The sequence below is a fragment of the Scyliorhinus torazame genome, chromosome 12 (assembly GCF_047496885.1).
Source record: "Scyliorhinus torazame isolate Kashiwa2021f chromosome 12, sScyTor2.1, whole genome shotgun sequence".
NCBI classification, from domain to species: domain Eukaryota; kingdom Metazoa; phylum Chordata; class Chondrichthyes; order Carcharhiniformes; family Scyliorhinidae; genus Scyliorhinus; species Scyliorhinus torazame.
The window spans coordinates 198,012,036-198,031,410 of record NC_092718.1 but is presented as its reverse complement, the minus strand read 5'-3'; the positions used below and the strand labels follow the sequence as shown (position 1 = coordinate 198,031,410).

The window sequence follows — 19,375 nt, the reverse complement described above, 5'->3', positions numbered from 1 at the left end:
CATCCAGCCACTGACCTTCCCCTCCCCTATGCCCCCCGCCCTCCCTAACCCACCCACCCCGGCCGGCACCGCCAGGTCTCTTGAAATCTCCCAGGGCCGGTGTGTTTAGCGCAGACGCATCCGGTTCGAAGACAAGTTGCTGGAGAACCGCAGCTCTCGCCCTGGCCCCGCCTCCCCAGTCCCGGGGCCACCGGGAAATGACGACACGCCGCTCGCGCGCATCGCGCAGGCGCAGCCCAACCCCGCTGGTAGAATTCCCACGCGCCGTCAGCCGATTGACAGCCCGCCTCGCCAATGAGCAGGCGGCCGGGGTCCATTACGTCGCCGCTCGCCAATCAGTTCCCCCCTCTCTCACTCTCTCTCTCTCCCTCCCTCCCCCCCCCCCCAACGCAGGTTTGGTCGACTCCGATTGTAGACCCCGCCCTGGGGGAGGGAGGGGGCGGGGTAAGTGGGCGGGCTCCTTCCTACCTCCGCCCATCACGCAAGGCACGCCGGGATTTGTAGTCCTCCTCCTCCTCCCAGGACAGCCAGTGCCAAGGTGATGTCATGATGCAGGCGAGACCACACCGATTTGCATGGCAGTAATTATAAAGATGGGAAAGGAGGCCTTGGGGTTTGTTGAGAAGCCGTGACTCATTTCAAATCTCGAATTGTCACCAATAATCCTAACCTCAGCCGCTCCCAGGAGGTTTTACAACCGCGCACCTCCAATATTGTAGGTAATGGGGTTGACCAGAAAAATAAATGCATAATTCTTGTGCCTCCTCCTGTCCCAATCGGATACCCATGCTGAATGCGTAAAAGAACAATGTATTCTGACTCGCCACCTTGTAGATTTTTCATTATGCTATTGCCAGTCTGCGCTCCATCTGTATTTTCCCATGTAGGTTCCCCCCACAGTAAGGTGGTAAGTCCTCGCCCTTCGATTTTCTCCCACTTCCTCTTTTCCAATACAGCGAAAGCCAGAATTACAGCGCTTCCTATCGTCTGATATTCAGCAGCCGAGCAATTATAGGGGATCGGTGCCTGTTGCCAGGGTTTTTTTTTGACTGTCTGCTGCAAAGGTAGTTTGTATGATATTTGGAAGAGAAGAATGATATCAGAATGATTTCTGCGAGAAGGGTGGCAGAAAAATATCCGTTGCATTATTTGGTCTGGCATAACAAATACAAGGAGCTGGAAAAGGAACTTAGCACCGAGCAGGTGGGTGATGTTTGTGCTTGGGGTGGTGCAATGCAAGTGGAATTGTCTAAATGCTGTCAAGATGCAGCGGTGTCCGGCAAGTCGCTGTTTAATTATGCATGGGGAATTAAATGCTGTCATTTTAGAGGAAGGGTTATTTATTCTTTCTACATTTAAAATGCACTTTAACTCGAATTGTGACAATGCCCGTTCCCATACATTGGATTGATGCAATTGAGCTAGTTCGGTATAATGAGTTGATTCCTTCGTTCGGTTCGGTATTGTCTCAATGTGTTTCTTTTTATAAAAGATCGCGATCGTGACGCTTCCATTATGTCTTTACTTTTTAATCTGAATTTTCTTCAGTCACTTGAAAACGAAATGTGCGGTTACTATTCTCCGCTTACTATCTCATATGGAAATGAGGTATCCATAGTAATACGGGAACCATATGTGTTGTGTAGTGGGAAGAAGATTATGCCAAGTGCTTTAAAATATTCTGTAAACTCGGCTGCACCTTTGACCCTCCACAATCGAAATCCTGAAATGGTTTCAAATTTCAGAAATTCTTCAAAGGGAGTTATGGCCTGGCAAACGAAAAATAAACATTTGTTGTTCTACCAAATTAAATATTCTGCGGAACTAAAGCAACAAAAGCTTGCAACTAAATGCACCCGCGTTCAAAATAATTCACGAACTAAACCGGGCTGGTTGATGTAACAGGAATGTACTTAAAATAAATATTTCTCGCATTTCAATATATTTCTGAACTATGTAGAGAAACAAACTATTCCCCGTAGTGTTGCACCTGTGTCCTATCATATTGCTAAATATCGTTTAATTTTCTGCAGTAATGTCTGGTGTAGTTTTCCGGCTTGATCAATAACTGCGAGAAATCTTTGGGATCTGGATGGCGTTTTTGTGAGTTGCTCTGGTGCACAATGCCTCCGATAGACACTTGATACAAGAACCAAAAAATAGACAGGGTGGGTGGGTGATCGGAGGAAAGGGATGGGTGATCGGGGTAGGGGGTGGGTGATCGGGGGAAGGGGGTGGTCAGTGGGCTTGTCGCCTCTGTATCGGCTGTAGTTCCACAGCTGCAGCAGGGTCTCGACAGAGCTCGATGCACAGTTTAATCGCGAACAGACAGGCGCTCCCTCCACTCCTATAAGCTCCCGTTCCCGGACATGGTCCCTCTTATCAGTCAAAGGCGATTTTGAGGCGGTGTACATTGCTTGCGGTGTGGCACAGAAGTTTTTTTTTAAAGGCAACAGGGAAAATTCTTCAATTAATTGAAGTGTGTCAACGTTGTTTTCTGTTTTTTTTAACTGTGATTTCTACTGAAAATGACAAATGGCCATTTCACGACCGCATTCAGTAACACTTCACAGATGCTAGCCTGCTGGAGGAATATAACAAACCCAATCCCCGAATTTCTGACAGATATCCCAGGAAAATTTCGTACAGTGTGGGATAAATCCTTGTTTTTCATTGATTAGCGGGAGGGGGGGGGGGGGGGGCAACGAGCTGATAAAACGTAAGCCATTTCTACAAGATGAAAACAACGGGATGAATGTATTTCTGGGGGGGGCGGGGGGGGGAGAGCGAGTGACTATTTCCCAAAGGACTGTGAAAGCGACGTCCGAAACTAAAGATTGGCAGCAATTAGGAGACACACGGCACTATTGGAGCTCATCATATTGATTTTTCAAGAGGACGTTCACACACTCATTTGCAAGTTAATTTGGACACGGACTGGCAACATAGCAATTCAAAATTAGGCTGGTGGGGGAGGGGGGCATTCTGATTGTCGTCTATAATCTCTGCAACTTCAAGGACAGTTTAGACTTGCAATAAAGCCCAGTCTAAATAAATGGTTTACAGCAGAAAATACAATCGCCTCCACCAGGAAACTGTAATAATGTTAAAGCATGCCTGGATTCCCACGCCAGTGCAACGAGCTTTAGCTTCTGACCATATTTTCTTTACCTTTAGGCACGGGAATAATCTGGTGCTCGATCCTTAGAGATTCCCAAAATGTACTTTCGCCTCTTTGCACAGAAGGACACCCAAATCGTCCCATCCCACGACTAGCTGAACCCCTGGGCGCCCCTCGACGTGCGATGGGCAGCAAAGACGGTCCATGTACCCGTTGCGGGCTGTGTAAATATGCAGCCAGGCAGCCTTGCACAGACCGCCCCATCTCCTCAAGAGTTTACTGGGCTGGGCTCCCGCCACAATCAGCAACTGACAGGTGAAAATATCCATAAAGAACAGAAAGGCACAACACTGGACCGGAAATGCAGCAAACGGGAGCAAAGACACATTTTCGAGCATCTCTTTTTAAATGGTAGGAGTAGGCAGTCCGCCTTTCAATTTACCCAGAACCCGGGACCAGAGAGACGCTACAAACATTTCACGTTCGCCCGAGAACATCTGAAATATTGCAGGCCATTTATTAGAAACTAGTTTGGATGGGTAACACGTAAGGAATTGGGTGCACTGAGCCTCCAGTTAATCTCGTGACTGCAGAGTTCTTGGTTGGAGAAGGAACCCGTTATGTTCATCTCTGCTAGCGATGGCAGGGCTGGATGTAAAGGATGAGACTGGGTGTCCTTCTGTACATCTCCCTCTCCCAACAATCCTGACCCCCCCCCCCCCACCCCAAAATCATTACAAAAATGATTCGACAGGCCGTGTACAATATCTGGTCAACGAGCTGCACGCATCGTTATTGCCTCATGTATAATTTCAAATTATGTTCCAAATTGGCTGGAATGTAAAAACACAAGCAGCCGCCCGCTCCCTTTCCTCATTAAGTCATTGTGGAAAGTTTGCTGTCCACTTCAGCCACAAAGTAAGAGGATCCAGCAAGCTGTGGTCCAGATTTACCGTCCCATCCCCGTGTCTACCCCACAGCCCTGAAAGTAACAGAGAATAACATACCGCCCATACAGGATAATGGAAGTGGGCATTATCCGTTAGCATAGATTACTTGGAGCTGATACTGACGGGGTGTGTGGGAGGGACTTTTTCTGCTAGCGCCTGCAGGCAAGGAGAAAATAGAGCATTGTAAATCCGTTTGTACTTCAGACATCCCTGTGCAGTATATTCCCAAATGTTTACAGGAAATTAGGGCTGCTTCAAGAGACAATACATTTGCGAATTACTTCAAGGTGTAACAATATTGCTGAGAAAAGAGACACGCGGTCGATATCTTCCGTCGTGCCCTCGTCAGGACAGATGCAGGAACACCAAATTTCAAAGGAACAACAATTAATATTGCATGAGAAAAGATGTGCTGATTGGTTGGCGATTCAGGTCTGATTAGCCAAGATGTTGCCATGGCAAATGCACCAGGAAGCTTTCTTACACCTCCCTCCCCCTCCCCATGCTGAATCATATTGGACTCCAAATGCTAACTCTATTTCTCTCTCCACCGATGCTGCTGAGTATTTCCAGCATATTTCTAATAGTGTATGGCTGTTGCAACGGAGCATATTGGGAATTTACCTAATTCCCGCTTCACTAACGGGAATTGATAATGCAGTGGGTGGTTGTATCATTACAGCTACATACGCACCATCTTTTTTTTTAACAAACAATTTTATTGAGGTATTTTTTGGCATTGTAAACAGTTACAGATAACAGAAATGTGCAAACATCAATATAAAACCAATACTTCAATCAAACCATACTGCACATGCCCGCTCCTCTCCCCTTGACACCTCCCACCTATTTATCCCTCCTACTCTACTCTAATCTCCCCCCTCCCCCCCCCCCCCCCCCCGCTGACATTCACTCTCCCGCAAAGAAGTCGATGAATGGTTGCCACCTTCGGGCGAACCCCAGTACAGACATATGCACCATCTTTTATTGGAACAATTGGTTCACATTTTTACTGAAGATGCAGTGAGTAAGGTTGGAGAGCTGTGTGCACAGATAGCCATACGGGAGTATGATGTTGTGGAAATAACGACTCGCAAAAGGGCAGGATTGGGTTATAAATATTCCTATATGCGAGGTCTTCAGGAAAGTTAGGAAGGAAAGAAAGGACCCGGGGTAGCAGCATTGATTAAGGAGAATGTTACATTATAAGAGACAGAGAATGTCCTCGAAGGTGTAATTGACAGGATCTATTTGATTAGAAGCATGAAAAAACAGAGGTCTGATTACATTTACTAGGTATATTCTGTAGACCACCAACTTGTGGGAAATATATAGAGTCAACAAAAGCCAGACTCCCTAGATGATGAAAGAGATAGAGAGTAAAGTGAAGCAGCAGAAAGGATGTAGATCACAGACGTCAGGTTGGCAATACAAGTGAGAACTAGGCTGGATGTAGAACGAGAGGCATAGAGGTGGAGAGTATGAGAAGAGTCAAGTAGCTAACGCAATAGGTATCTATGGCCCTTTATTGGCTCATAAATAGTAAAAAAAAGTAATAGGAGCAAGGATGTGACTGACTAGTGACCAAAAAGATGATCTCTTTATGAAGGCAGAGGGCAGGGCTGAGGTACTAAATGAATACATTACCAAGGAAGAAGATGCTGCCAAAGTTGTAATGATGTGGTGATGCCAGCGTTGGACTGGGGTCGGCACAGTAAGAAGTCTTACAACACCAGGTTAAAGTCCAACAGGTTTGTTTGGAATCACTAGCTTTCAGAGCGCAGCTCCTTCATCAGGTGAGTCAAGCTGTAATGAGAAAGGCAGTAGTTAAGATGCTGACTGGGCTAAAGATTGATAAAGGGGTCACCAGGACTGGATGGGTTGCATCTGGAAGCACTGAGGGAAGTAAGGGTGGAAATTGCAGAGGTACTATTCATAATCTTCCAATTCTCCTTAGATGCAGCAGTCGTGCCTGTAAATGTTACACCCTTGTTCAAAAAAGGCTATAAGGATAACCCAGCAACCACAGTCCAGTCAGTGTAACTTTAGTGGTGGGAAAACATTTCAAAGTGATCATCTGGGACAAAATTAAGATTTGCTTGGACAAATGTGGATTAATTAAGGAAGGTTGGGTGAGTGACAGGAAATAAAGTCACACTGAACAATTGTTTTTCAGTCTGGGGAAGGGTATAGACCCCCAAGCATAGGTGCTAGGGCCATTGCTTTTCACAAGGCTTGGGTGTACAGGGCACAATTTCAAACTTTGCAGATCGTAAGTATTGTGAACAGTGAGGAGAATCATAATAGACTTCAAGAAGACAGATTGAAAGAAACAATTCCCATTTACACAGAAGGGTCAGAACCAGAGGACGCAGGTTTAAGCCGATTGGCAAATGGATCAACAGTGACATGAGGAAGATTTTTTTGCAGCATGTAGTTAGGATCCGGAATGCACTGCCTGAGAATGTATTGGAGGCAGACTCAACTGTGGCTTTCAAATGGGAATTGGATAAGTACCTGTAGCAAACAAATGCCCAGCTACATGGTCAGGGCGGGGGAGTGGAATTGGCTGAATTGTTCTTGTAGAGGGCTGGCAAGGACACAGTGGACCAAAATATCTCCTTCAGTGCTGTAACCAATCTACCATTCTATGATATGAAGACAGTTACCTGCTCTGATTAACCATGTACTCTGCATGCAACATTATGGTTTGGAAGCAGAACTGTCCTTGCCCAGTATACTTTTCACTCTAAGGATATATAGGTATGTTGTTTTATATTCTACATCATACAATGCATTAATGTGGCAGATAATTAAATTGTTTCTGATTTTGACCTTTGCAAGTGGTAATTTTCATCAGGTATCCATTGTTCATCCAGTATTGAAGCCCAGATAATGTAAATGTGAGAATTCTTACCTTTATCCTAATTTACCCTAATCACTGCTAACACAGTGATTCTGATTCATATTTGGGAATTGATGTTGAAATATTAATAGCATGCCATTGGGGCTTTCTTACAGCTAATGAGAATGTATGCAATTTTAGTGATCAGAGAGGAGTCTGGTAAGAGAGTTTAACGAAAAGGTTTATTGTCAAAGTAAGCTATGTACAAGTACAATTTAAGTCCTAGCTGGGACTGCACACAACAGCACGGCTCCTACTGGGGCCGGCTTTTGTGTCCCAAGTCCAATATCCCACTGATGGGTCTCCACCCTTCAACAGGGGAGCTCATATTCCAGTAGGCTCATGGGGAGATTAATCAGCTCATCCCCATGGTGCTCATGGGGGGGTTATAACACAAATAAACAACAATTTGAGTATTCCAGATGGCAGTGAATGAACAAGTTTGTTGCCAATGTTACAATGTTTGTGGAGTGGTTTAATGTAATTACTTTTGATGAAAGTTACACCTTTACTCTCTACAGTGACATTATTCTGCAAGATGTCAATAGTCCTTTTTACACATCTCGAACCCCTTTTTGTAATGCTGAGAGCTTAGCCTGACTGAAGCAGATGCCATGTGGCATTTCCTTTCTACTGCAGATTCCTCCTCCCAAAAGAACAGGCAGTGTTATTTGAGAGATGTAAGTGTTTGAATTGAACAAGTAAAAGGGGGTGTTGATTCTAGACTAAATTGGAACTCCTGACTGAAGGTGCTGAAATGGAGAATTTGAAGTAAACAGCAGAACCTCTTTCATCCAGAGCGAGCTGTTGTTCACCATTCAGAGGCTTTGTTACATGCAGTTATTAAACCTGCAAATCTGGAAAAAAACGTGATGGAATAGGTAGGCGCGCAGACAGGAGTGTGCTTCAGTTGAGTTGTATGAAAATTCTGACAAGTCCCGTAAATATTTGCATAAATGAATTTATTAGATATGGGTGGTTGTGATAAATGTTATAATTTCAAAACATGAACACCGTGTGTTGTTGGTAATCTGATTTCAAAGAATGAAGAGGATGAAAATAGAAATTTTCCGCAGTTCTTCGAATCATTCTAAATTCTGAAATTTAGCTAGATAGAATATTCCGTAACTTAAGGCTTATGTCCAATATATTTAGGATACAGTCGGGAAAGTGGTACAAGAAGGTGAAATCTATTGCATACACCTTACCAGTAACAGCAACTTTGATTTTCAAATAGAATTCTTATTATTATCAGGGATAATTAACTGTCATGGTGTCAGATCATATTTATTTTTGAATATTGATATATTTTTTGGTTAAAACTGATTGCAAATATAATACTTTTAGTCAAAGAGGATTAATTTGTGAGTAATATCTATTTATCTGAAGTTAGTAGGCAGTATAGAATGCAAGACAAAATTTAATCTCATAACCAGGTTATTGCATGTAGGGAAATCATAAATTCACAAGTCACCCAATTCTGTTAGCTGTAAATATAGTTTCTTCATTTGAAACAATGCTGCCAAACAGGAACTGTTATGAATCTGTAGAGAGAACTTGGTTCCACAAAAGCTCAAAATTGCAGCACTTTTCCTATAAGATGATAATTGGTGTTTATGTTTACAGAATAATCAGTTCGAGATAATTTATAAAATGTGAATGCTACATTACTCTTAATAGAAATTGATTGTATCTAAACTCTTATAAAATAAAGTCGCCGTAGTTCCAGATGACCATAGGCTGCTTTCCTCTTTGAGGGGGAGAGCTGACTGGTGGTGATTTAACCTGAGGATCACCACACCTCAGGCAAGGGGCAATGTTGAGAAGGGGGCGGGCTTCATGAATAACCTTATATAGTTTTGTCTTTCATACATAGAGTCACAATCAGTCCGTCTCTCAAGCTTTATCACTAACTTCAATTCAGATATTTCTATTCTAAGTATAACCTAATCTCCTTACTGCTGCAGTCCTGCTATAATGCAAGACCCGGAACTGTTTGGTGGTAATACAGACCCTGGTCTCCACTGTTAGTTCAGCATGTAAATACATTTAATTATGAAGTACAGAGCCTTTCAGATGAGCTAAGCCTCATTTCAATTCATGCCGTTTGCTTTCTGAGCTGATTTTAGTAGAACCTACAGTATGGTAACATGACTGGCCTCTGAACTAAAGAGGCAAGTACAGGAAAGGTTCCTGCTTCTGATTGTTTATCTATTGGTCACTGTTGTGCATGGGAATTAGATATACACCTTACAGGGCTAAGGAAAAACCAGGGCAGAGAGACTAATTAGATAACTCTTTCAAAGAGCCAGTTCAGACCTGATGGGCTGACTGGCCCCCTTCTGTGTTATATAGTTCTGTGCTTGAAGAAGAAACTCAATGGGTTTGGGTTTGATGGCAATACCTCCCACAATTGAACTATCTGCCAACATTCAATGTTTAGTCTCATGCATGAAGAATGGCTGCGTAGATGAGATACTGGAGGTCAGCCATCAACCATCAATCTATGCTGTATGAATCATTACCTTCAGGAGAGGAGAGCAAACTTTTTTATCTTGTTCACAACAAATTGCCAAATGAATTAACAACACTTAAAATACAGCTAAATCTCTTTGAAAATTGAATAAATTACCTATTCGTTAAACGTTTTCGGGCAAATGATTTAATACTACATGGAAGGTCATTTTTAAAACATTTGATTGTACAATGTACAATTTCGGGCTGATGTAAATCATTTTAGATAAATGTGTACTTGAAAAGTTCATCACATCGTTGGCACAATGTATTATTATTAATAATGTTGACTTCACACATCATTCATTCACCAAAAAATGATTCAAACAACGAGACACACTGGAACAGTCATTCAATATGTAACAATTTACCTGCCATTATTTATTTTCAAAGGCTCAGAGAGAGAATGAAAACCTATTTGTTAGGTCAGGTTGAAGGACGAGGGTAGGTGGATGGGATGTCTACCACTGTCCCACCACACTGCAGTGGGAGTCTGATGGAATGACTTGTAAAACAAAAAGATTGGAAATTCACAGTTGGGCTTTTAATGGATGGAACTGAATGAGGCCGACTATGTCTGAGGAAGTGAAGCCAAGGGAGGGACTCTCGTTTTGCCATTTCTCGAAGTGAAAAGGAATTGACATGAGACTGGAGTCCAGTGCACCTGGTAAGGTGAGGCTTATTATCGACTGGAACTGGACTGAACCATCCAAGCTAGGGGTGTCATTCAGAAGATGAAGAAATGTTTGCATTGACCCAATTACACACAGACCCACAAAGGGGATGAAATAGAGCCTCAGGAGTAGCCTGGACATTTTTATTGCGTTTGCGGCAGCTGGGCACTGGAATATCTGACAGAATGGGGAAGGCGGGTCCTTCAGATGAGGCTCTTGTAATGCAAGCCCCTGTCAGCCTCCTGCAGATGAGGTATTCCTCCAGGAACCTTGTAGACACGGACAAGTTCAATGCTGCAGAGCACTCGGGTATGATCCACATGAGGCTTCTAAGGTCGTGTCACATGCAATTTCACTGTGCACATCTTTTGTCGAGAAAGAAAGAAGGAGCAAAAAGGGGTCTGTGAAGGGGTAGGACATAGATTTAAGAAGGCAGAGGGGAAACCTGGTTATGGACAGGGGAAGAAGCGAGGATACCAAAATCCTATTCTGGGGATGGAATAGAGAGGGTAGAGAAATATTGTAGTGAGGAAGAGGGGCAGAAAAACCTCCTGAGGGGTGTGTGTAAGAGAGAGAGAGAGAGAGACTGTTGAGTGAATTGGGGAAAGAATGCCACAACTTACTTCTATCCAGTGACCTTGCCAGAAAATGGCATTTCTGGGTATTTGGTGATGCAAGTTGTGATGAATGTAGAAATTGTTCTCTATTATATTGTATATCTGTTGCAGTAATGTTTTTAAAAGCCAGGGTTAAAGTATATATTTGTTGCAGTAATATTATTAAAGAACCTAGGTTAAGCCACCCAGACTGTGTGTCTGCTAAAGCTGCAATTAAGGTGTCATAAAAGAGTGAGATAATTGTTCATTTTAACCATTTACTTGGTTACAGATAAAGGGCTAATGGAATTGTATTTTGATTGTTGGAGATTCCCTGGGATGTAGATAATTTATGAGGGAGTTAGTCATAGCTAAGCAGATCATGGAACTTAGTGGGATAAAGAAAATGTAATTAATGGGAGGAGCCAGGTCTGTCTGTTGTTTACAGTCTGATATAGTATTTTATGTCGAACAGCAGTTTTGAGAATGCTGTTGAGCAGAAGTGTACTGGACCTTGTAATAACATGCACAGGACACATGGGGAGGGGTCAATTGTTTACCCCTTGTGGCTCAAGGAGTATGAGCTCGCCCACTAACTACGGGCTGATAACCATCTTGTATAAAAGGTTGGCCAGACAGGAACCAACTGACAGAGAGAGAGGACACAGTGCAGTATAACTATGTCCCATGTAAATAGCTGTTCTTATAAATAAACATCTTCTTTTGTTTACTCGTCAAACTCCCCTCGCCTTTATTATAGATCTGCTCCTGAAAGGAACTCCCCCAAAACCTCTACAGAGCTAAGCAAGTAAACCTGTTTTGTTAACTTTATTTATAAGTGGCACTTGACTGTATTTGTACGCTTAATTGGAGTTAGTAGTAGGTATAGATAGTAAGTTTAAGCTTTTCCTTGTATTTAAGAACAGTTTAACTAATAATGGTGAAGCTATTTATTTGATGTTAATGTGGTTAAGTCTGTGTTTAAATTGAAGTTTATATTAATATAAAAGATATCTATTGATTAGAGTCATCACCCCTTGGGTGAAGTACCCTTTCCTCACAGTTTTCTAAATGAAAAGAAAATGTTTGTGGTTCTTGTCCGGTACCCTAACAAATGTTGGAGTCTGGTCCGGTATCTTAACAAATGTTGGGGTCTGGTTCGGTATCTTAACAAACGTTGGAGTCTGGTCCGGTATCCTAACCAATGTTGGAGTCTAGTTCGGTATCTTAAAAAATGCTGGAGTCTGGTCCGGTATCCTAACAAATGCTGGAGTCTGGTCCGGTATCTTAACATATGTTGGGGTCTGGTTCGATATCTTAACCAATGTTGGAGTCTGGTTCGGTATCCTAACCAATGCTGGAGTCTGGTTCGGTATCTTAACAAATATTGGGGTCCGGTCCGGTATCCTAACAAATGTTGGAGTCTGGTCCGGTATCTTAACATATGTTGGAGTCTGGTCCGGTATCCTAACAAATGTTGGGGTCTGATCCGGTATCTTAACAAATGTTGGAGTCTGGTCCGGTATCTTAACAAAAGTTGGGTTTTGGTTCGGTATCTTAACAAATGTTGGGTTCTGGTTCGGTATCTTAACAAATATTGGGGTCCGGTCCGGTATCCTAACAAATGTTGGAGTCTGGTCCAGTATCTTAACATATGTTGGAGTCTGGTCCGGTATCTTAACGTATGTTGGAGTCCTGTCCGGTATCTTAACATATGTTGGGGTCTGGTCCGGTATCTTAACAAATGCTGGGGTCTGGTCCAGTATCTTAACAAATGTTGGCGTCTGGTCCGGTATCTTAACATATGTTGGAGTTGTTTGGTATCCTAACAAATGTAGGGGTCTGGTCCGGTATCTTAACAAATGTTGGAGTCTGGTCCGGTATCCTAACAAATGTTGGAGTCTGGTCCGGTATCTTAACAAATGTTGGAGTCTGGTCCGGTATCTTAACAAATGTTGGAGTCTGGTCTGGTATCTTAACAAATGTTGGAGTCTGGTCCGGTATCTTAACAAATGTTGGGGTCTGGTCCGGTATCTCAACAAATGTTGGGGTCTGGTCTGGTATCTTAACAAATGTTGGAGTCTGGTCCGGTATCTTAACAAATGTTGGAGTCTGGTCCGGTATCTCAACAAATGTTGGGGTCTGGTCTGGTATCTTAACAAATGTTGGAGTCTGGTCCGGTATCTTAACAAATGTTGGAGTCTGGTCCGGTATCTTAACAAATGTTGGGGTCTGGTCCGGTATCTTAACATCTGTTGTGGTCTGGTCTGGTATCTTAACAAATGTTGTGGTCTGATCTGGTATCTTAACAAATGTTGGAGTTGCTTGGTATCCTAACAAATGTAGGGGTCTGTTCCGGTACCTTAATATATGTTAGATTCTGGTCTGGTATCTTAACAAATGTAGGGGTCTGGTCCGGTGTCTTAACAAATGTTGGAGTCTGGTCCGGTATCCGAACAAATGTTGGAGTCTGGTCTGGTATCTTAACAGATGTTGGGGTCTGGTCTGGTATCTTAACAGATGTTGGAGTCTGGTCTGGTATCTTAACAAATGTTGGAGTCTGGTCCGGTATCTTAACAAATGTTGTGGTCTGGTCCGGTATCTTAACAAATGTTGGAGTCTGGTCCGGTATCTGAACAAATGTTGGAGTCTGGTCCGGTATCTTAACAAATGTTGGGGTCTGGTCCGGTATCTTAACAAATGTTGGGGTCTGGTCTGGTATCTTAACAGATGTTGTGGTCTGGTCTGGTAGCTTAACAAATGTTGGAGTCTGGTCCGGTATCTTAACAAATGTTGGGGTCTGGTCCGGTATCTTAACAAATGTTGGAGTCTGGTCCGGTATCTTAACAAATGTTGTGGTCTGGTCTGGTATCTTAACAAATGTTGGAATCTGGTCCGGTATCTTGACAAATGTTGGGTTTTGGTCCGGTATCCTAACAAATGTTGTGGTCTGGTCCGGTAGCTTAACAAATGCTGGGGTCTGGTCCGGTATCTTAACAAATGTTGTGGTCTGGTCCGGTATCTTAACAAATGTTGGAGTCTGGTCCGGTATCTTAACAAATGTTGGGGTCTGGTCTGGTATCTTAACAAATGTTGTGGTCTGGTCTGGTATCTTAACAAATGTTGTGGTCTGGTCCGGTATCTTAACAAATGTTGGGGTCTGGTCCGGTATCTTAACAAATGTTGGAGTCTGGTCCGGTATCTTAACAAATGTTGTGGTCTGGTCCGGTATCTTAACAAATGTTGGGGTCTGGTCCGGTATCTTAACAAATGTTGGGGTCTGGTCTGGTATCTTAACAAATGTTGTGGTCTGGTCTGGTATCTTAACAAATGTTGTGGTCTGATCTGGTATCTTAACAAATGTTGGAGTTGCTTGGCATCCTAACAAATGTAGGGGTCTGGTCCGGTATCTTAACATATGTTAGATTCTGGTCCGGTATCTTAACAAATGTTGGGGTCTGGTCCGGTATCTTAACAAATGTTGGAGTCTGGTCCCGTATCTTAACAAATGTTGGAGTCTGGTCCAGTATCTTAACAAATGTTGGCGTCTGGTTCGGTATCTTAACATATGTTGGAGTTGCTTGGTATCCTAACAAATGTAGGGGTCTGGTCCAGTATCTTAACAAATGTTGGTGTCTGGTCCGGTATCTTAACATATGTTCGGGTCTGGTCCGGTATCTTAACAAATGTTGGGGTCTGGTCCGGTATCTTAACAAATGTTGGCGTCTGGTTCGGTATCTTAACATATGTTGGAGTTGCTTGGTATCCTAACAAATGTAGGGGTCTGGTCCGTTATCTTAACAAATGTTGGAGTTTGGTCCAGTATCTTAACATATGTTAGAGTCTGGTACAAATGTTGGGGTCTGGTGTGGTATCTTAACAAATGTTGTGGTCTGGTCTGGTATCTTAACGAATGTTGGGGTCTGGTCTGGTATCTTAACAAATGTTGGAGTCTGGTCTGGTATCTTAACAAATGCTGGAGTCTGGTCCGGTATCTTAACAAATGTTGGGGTCTGGTCCGGTATCTTAACAAATGTTGTGGTCTGGTCTGGTATCTTAACAAATGTTGGAGTCTGGTCCGGTATCTTAACAAATGTTGGGGTCTGGTCCGATATCTTAGCAAATATTGGGGTCCAGTCCAGTATCTTAACATATGTTGGAGTCCGGTCCGGTATCTTAACATATGTTGGGGTCTGGTCCGGTATCTTAACAAATGTTGGGGTCTGGTCCGGTATCTTAACAAATGTTGGCGTCTGGTTCGGTATCTTAACATATGTTGGAGTTGCTTGGTATCCTAACAAATGTAGGGGCCTGGTCCGTTATCTTAACAAATGTTGGAGTTTGGTCCAGTATCTTAACATATGTTAGAGTCTGGTACAAATGTTGGGGTCTGGTGTGGTATCTTAACAAATGTTGTGGTCTGGTCTGGTATCTTAACGAATGTTGGGGTCTGGTCTGGTATCTTAACAAATGTTGGAGTCTGGTCTGGTATCTTAACAAATGCTGGAGTCTGGTCCGGTATCTTAACAAATGTTGGGGTCTGGTCCGATATCTTAGCAAATATTGGGGTCCAGTCCAGTATCTTAACATATGTTGGAGTCCGGTCCGGTATCTTAACATATGTTGGGGTCTGGTCCGGTATCTTAACAAATGTTGGGGTCTGGTCCGGTATCTTAACAAATGTTGGCGTCTGGTTCGGTATCTTAACATATGTTGGAGTTGCTTGGTATCCTAACAAATGTAGGGGCCTGGTCTGTTATCTTAACAAATGTTGGAGTTTGGTCCAGTATCTTAACATATGTTAGAGTCTGGTACAAATGTTGGGGTCTGGTGTGGTATCTTAACAAATGTTGTGGTCTGGTCTGGTATCTTAACGAATGTTGGGGTCTGGTCTGGTATCTTAACAAATGTTGGAGTCTGGTCTGGTATCTTAACAAATGCTGGAGTCTGGTCCGGTATCTTAACAAATGTTGTGGTCTGGTCTGGTATCTTAACAAATGTTGGAGTCTGGTCCGGTATCTTAACAAATGTTGGGGTCTGGTCCGGTATCTTAACAAATGTTGTGGTCTGGTCTGGTATCTTAACAAATGTTGGAGTCTGGTCCGGTATCTTAACAAATGTTGGGGTCTGGTCCGATATCTTAGCAAATATTGGGGTCCAGTCCAGTATCTTAACATATGTTGGAGTCCGGTCCGGTATCTTAACATATGTTGGGGTGTGGTCCGGTATCTTAACAAATGTTGGGGTCTGGTCCGGTTTCTTAACAAATGTTGGCGTCTGGTTCGGTAATTTAACATATGTTGGAGTTGCTTGGTATCCTAACAAATGTAGGGGTCTGGTCCGGTATCTTAACATATGTCAGATTCTGGTCCGGTATCTTAACAAATGTTGGGGTCTGGTCCGGTATCTTAACATATGTTAGATTCTGGTCCGGTATCTTAACAAATGTTTGGGTCGGGTCCGGTATCTTAACAAATGTTAGAGCCTGGTACAAATGTTGGGGTCTGGTCTGGTATCTTAACAAATGTTGGTGTCTGGTCCGGTATCTTAACATATGTTGGGGTCTGGTCCGGTATCTTAACAAATGTTGGGGTCTGGTCCGGTATCTTAACAAATGTTGGCGTCTGGTTCGGTATCTTAACATATGTTGGAGTTGCTTGGTATCCTAACAAATGTAGGGGTCTGGTCCGTTATCTTAACAAATGTTGGAGTTTGGTCCAGTATCTTAACATATGTTAGAGTCTGGTACAAATGTTGGGGTCTGGTCTGGTATCTTAACAAATGTTGGAGTCTGGTCCGGTATCTTAACAAATGTTGGGGTCTTGTCCGGTATCTTAACAAATGTTGTGGTCTGGTCTGGTATCTTAACAAATGTTGGAGTCTGGTCCGGTATCTTAACAAATGTTGGGGTCTGGTCCGATATCTTAGCAAATATTGGGGTCCAGTCCAGTATCTTAACATATGTTGGAGTCCGGTCCGGTATCTTAACATATGTTGGGGTGTGGTCCGGTATCTTAACAAATGTTGGGGTCTGGTCCGGTTTCTTAACAAATGTTGGCGTCTGGTTCGGTAATTTAACATATGTTGGAGTTACTTGGCATCCTAACAAATGTAGGGGTCTGGTCCGGTATCTTAACATATGTTAGATTCTGGTCCGGTATCTTAACAAATGTTGGGGTCTGGTCCGGTATCTTAACAAATGTTGGAGTCTGGTCCCGTATCTTAACAAATGTTGGAGTCTGGTCCGGTATCTTAACAAATGTTGGCGTCTGGTTCGGTATCTTAACATATGTTGGAGTTGCTTGGTATCCTAACAAATGTAGGGGTCTGGTCCAGTATCTTAACAAATGTTGGTGTCTGGTCCGGTATCTTAACATATGTTGGGGTCTGGTCCGGTATCTTAACAAATGTTGGGGTCTGGTCCGGTATCTTAACAAATGTTGGCGTCTGGTTCGGTATCTTAACATATGTTGGAGTTGCTTGGTATCCTAACAAATGTAGGGGTCTGGTCCGTTATCTTAACAAATGTTGGAGTTTGGTCCAGTATCTTAACATATGTTAGAGTCTGGTACAAATGTTGGGGTCTGGTGTGGTATCTTAACAAATGTTGTGGTCTGGTCTGGTATCTTAACGAATGTTGGGGTCTGGTCTGGTATCTTAACAAATGTTGGAGTCTGGTCTGGTATCTTAACAAATGCTGGAGTCTGGTCCGGTATCTTAACAAATGTTGTGGTCTGGTCTGGTATCTTAACAAATGTTGGAGTCTGGTCCGGTATCTTAACAAATGTTGGGGTCTGGTCCGGTATCTTAACAAATGTTGTGGTCTGGTCTGGTATCTTAACAAATGTTGGAGTCTGGTCCGGTATCTTAACAAATGTTGGGGTCTGGTCCGATATCTTAGCAAATATTGGGGTCCAGTCCAGTATCTTAACATATGTTGGAGTCCGGTCCGGTATCTTAACATATGTTGGGGTGTGGTCCGGTATCTTAACAAATGTTGGGGTCTGGTCCGGTTTCTTAACAAATGTTGGCGTCTGGTTCGGTAATTTAACATATGTTGGAGTTGCTTGGTATCCTAAGAAATGTAGGGGTCTGGTCCGGTATCTTAACATATGTCAGATTCTGGTCCGGTATCTTAACAAATGTTGGCGTCTGGTTCGGTAATTTAACATATGTTGGAGTTGCTTGGTATCCTAACAAATGTAGGGGTCTGGTCCGGTATCTTAACATATGTCAGATTCTGGTCCGGTATCTTAACAAATGTTGGGGTCTGGACCGGTATCTTAACATATGTTAGATTCTGGTCCGGTATCTTAACAAATGTTGGGGTCGGGTCCGGTATCTTAACAAATGTTAGAGCCTGGTACAAATGTTGGGGTCTGGTCTGGTATCTTAACAAATGTTGGGGACTGGCCCAGTATCCTAACAAATGTTGGAGTCTGGTCCGGTATCTTAACAATTGTTGGAGTCTGGTCCGGTATCCTAACAAATGTTTGGTTCTGGTCCGGTATCCTAACAAATGCTGGGTTCTGGTCCCGCATCCTAACAAATGTTGGAGTCCGGTCCGGTATCTTAACAAATGTTGGATTCTGGTCCAGCATCCTAACAAATGTTGGAGTCCGGTCCGGTATCTTAACAATGTTGGGGTCTGGTCCAGCATCCTAACAAATGTTGGAGTCCGGTCCGGTATCTTAACAATGTTGGGGTCTGGTCCAGCATCCTAACAAAGTATCCAGCTGGTATAGGCAACAGAGATGCAGGCAGATGTTTGGCAGCAATACATCAATGATTGCTCTGGCGTCAGTGTGGTCTCTGCTATAAGGCATTCTGCAACAGGTGTGAGCTGCTACAACCCCACATTATCAAGCAGCTTAATGATTCTGACCACTGCCACCAGCAATAATTACAGAATCCCTGCCAACACCAAGATTTTGACATTGCTGCCACTACTGCTATCATTGCTGTGGACGCAGGATCATAGATAGATCCAGCAGGTAACAACACTTCTGATCTTGGCTTCTTCTTGTCTTTCATTCCTGTTCTAAAGCCTGTAAAACACCCCTCTGGAGGTTTTTCTACCTCACTTCCTCACTTGGCTCTCCCAATTGTAAACCTGCTTCTGTCACATTCTCTGCACTATTTTCAAGGGCTTACCTTTCTTTGGCTTTTTCCATTGTGGGCACACACATCTGATCTGACCTTCTCGCCTCAAGGGTGGCACATTAGCACAGTGGTTAGCACTGTTGTTTCACAGTGCCTGGGACCTGGATTCGATTCCCGGCTTGGGTCACTGTCTGTGCAGAGTCTGCACGTTCTCCCCGTGCCTGCTCCGGTTTTCTGCCACAAGTCCCGAAAGACGTGCTTGTTCGGTGAATTGGACATTCTGAATTCTCCCTCAGTGTACCTGAACAGGTGCTGGAGTGTGGTAACTAGGCAATTTTCACAGTAACTTCATTGCAGTGTTAATATAAGCCTATAAGCATACTTGTGGCACTAATAAACATTACTTTTATTATTATATTATTATTACCCAACAGTCTGTGAAAGGACCAATGCAGGAGCGGTAAAAATAAATTCACAGAATATAGTTGCAGAAAGTTAGCAAATGGATGGAT

The 19,375-nt window shown here is 43.2% G+C and overlaps 2 protein-coding genes across 13 annotated transcripts in view; one reads left to right on the top strand and one right to left on the bottom strand.

Annotated features, from left to right (window-relative positions):
- The window catches only part of git1 (G protein-coupled receptor kinase interacting ArfGAP 1), a 252,390-nt gene extending 249,100 nt beyond the window's left edge, over nt 1–3,290 (bottom strand). For 3 of the 9 annotated variants that reach the window (XM_072469634.1, XM_072469630.1, XM_072469631.1), the window contains exon 1: nt 3,172–3,283. In XM_072469634.1, the coding sequence (XP_072325735.1) occupies nt 3,172–3,265 (94 nt within the window). In that variant the 5' untranslated portion in view covers nt 3,266–3,283. Of the gene's footprint in view, nt 1–3,171 lie in introns of all 9 variants that reach the window. The other 6 variants (XR_011933692.1, XR_011933693.1, XM_072469628.1 and 3 more) reach the window with 4 other exon arrangements.
- Nucleotides 503–19,375, top strand: part of ankrd13b (ankyrin repeat domain 13B) — a 519,799-nt gene continuing 500,926 nt past the window's right edge. For 2 of the 4 annotated variants that reach the window (XM_072469638.1, XM_072469636.1), the window contains exon 1: nt 506–1,203. In XM_072469638.1, coding sequence (XP_072325739.1) covers nt 1,105–1,203 — 99 coding nt within the window. In that variant the 5' untranslated portion in view covers nt 506–1,104. Of the gene's footprint in view, nt 1,204–19,375 lie in introns of all 4 variants that reach the window. The other 2 variants (XM_072469639.1, XM_072469640.1) reach the window with 2 other exon arrangements.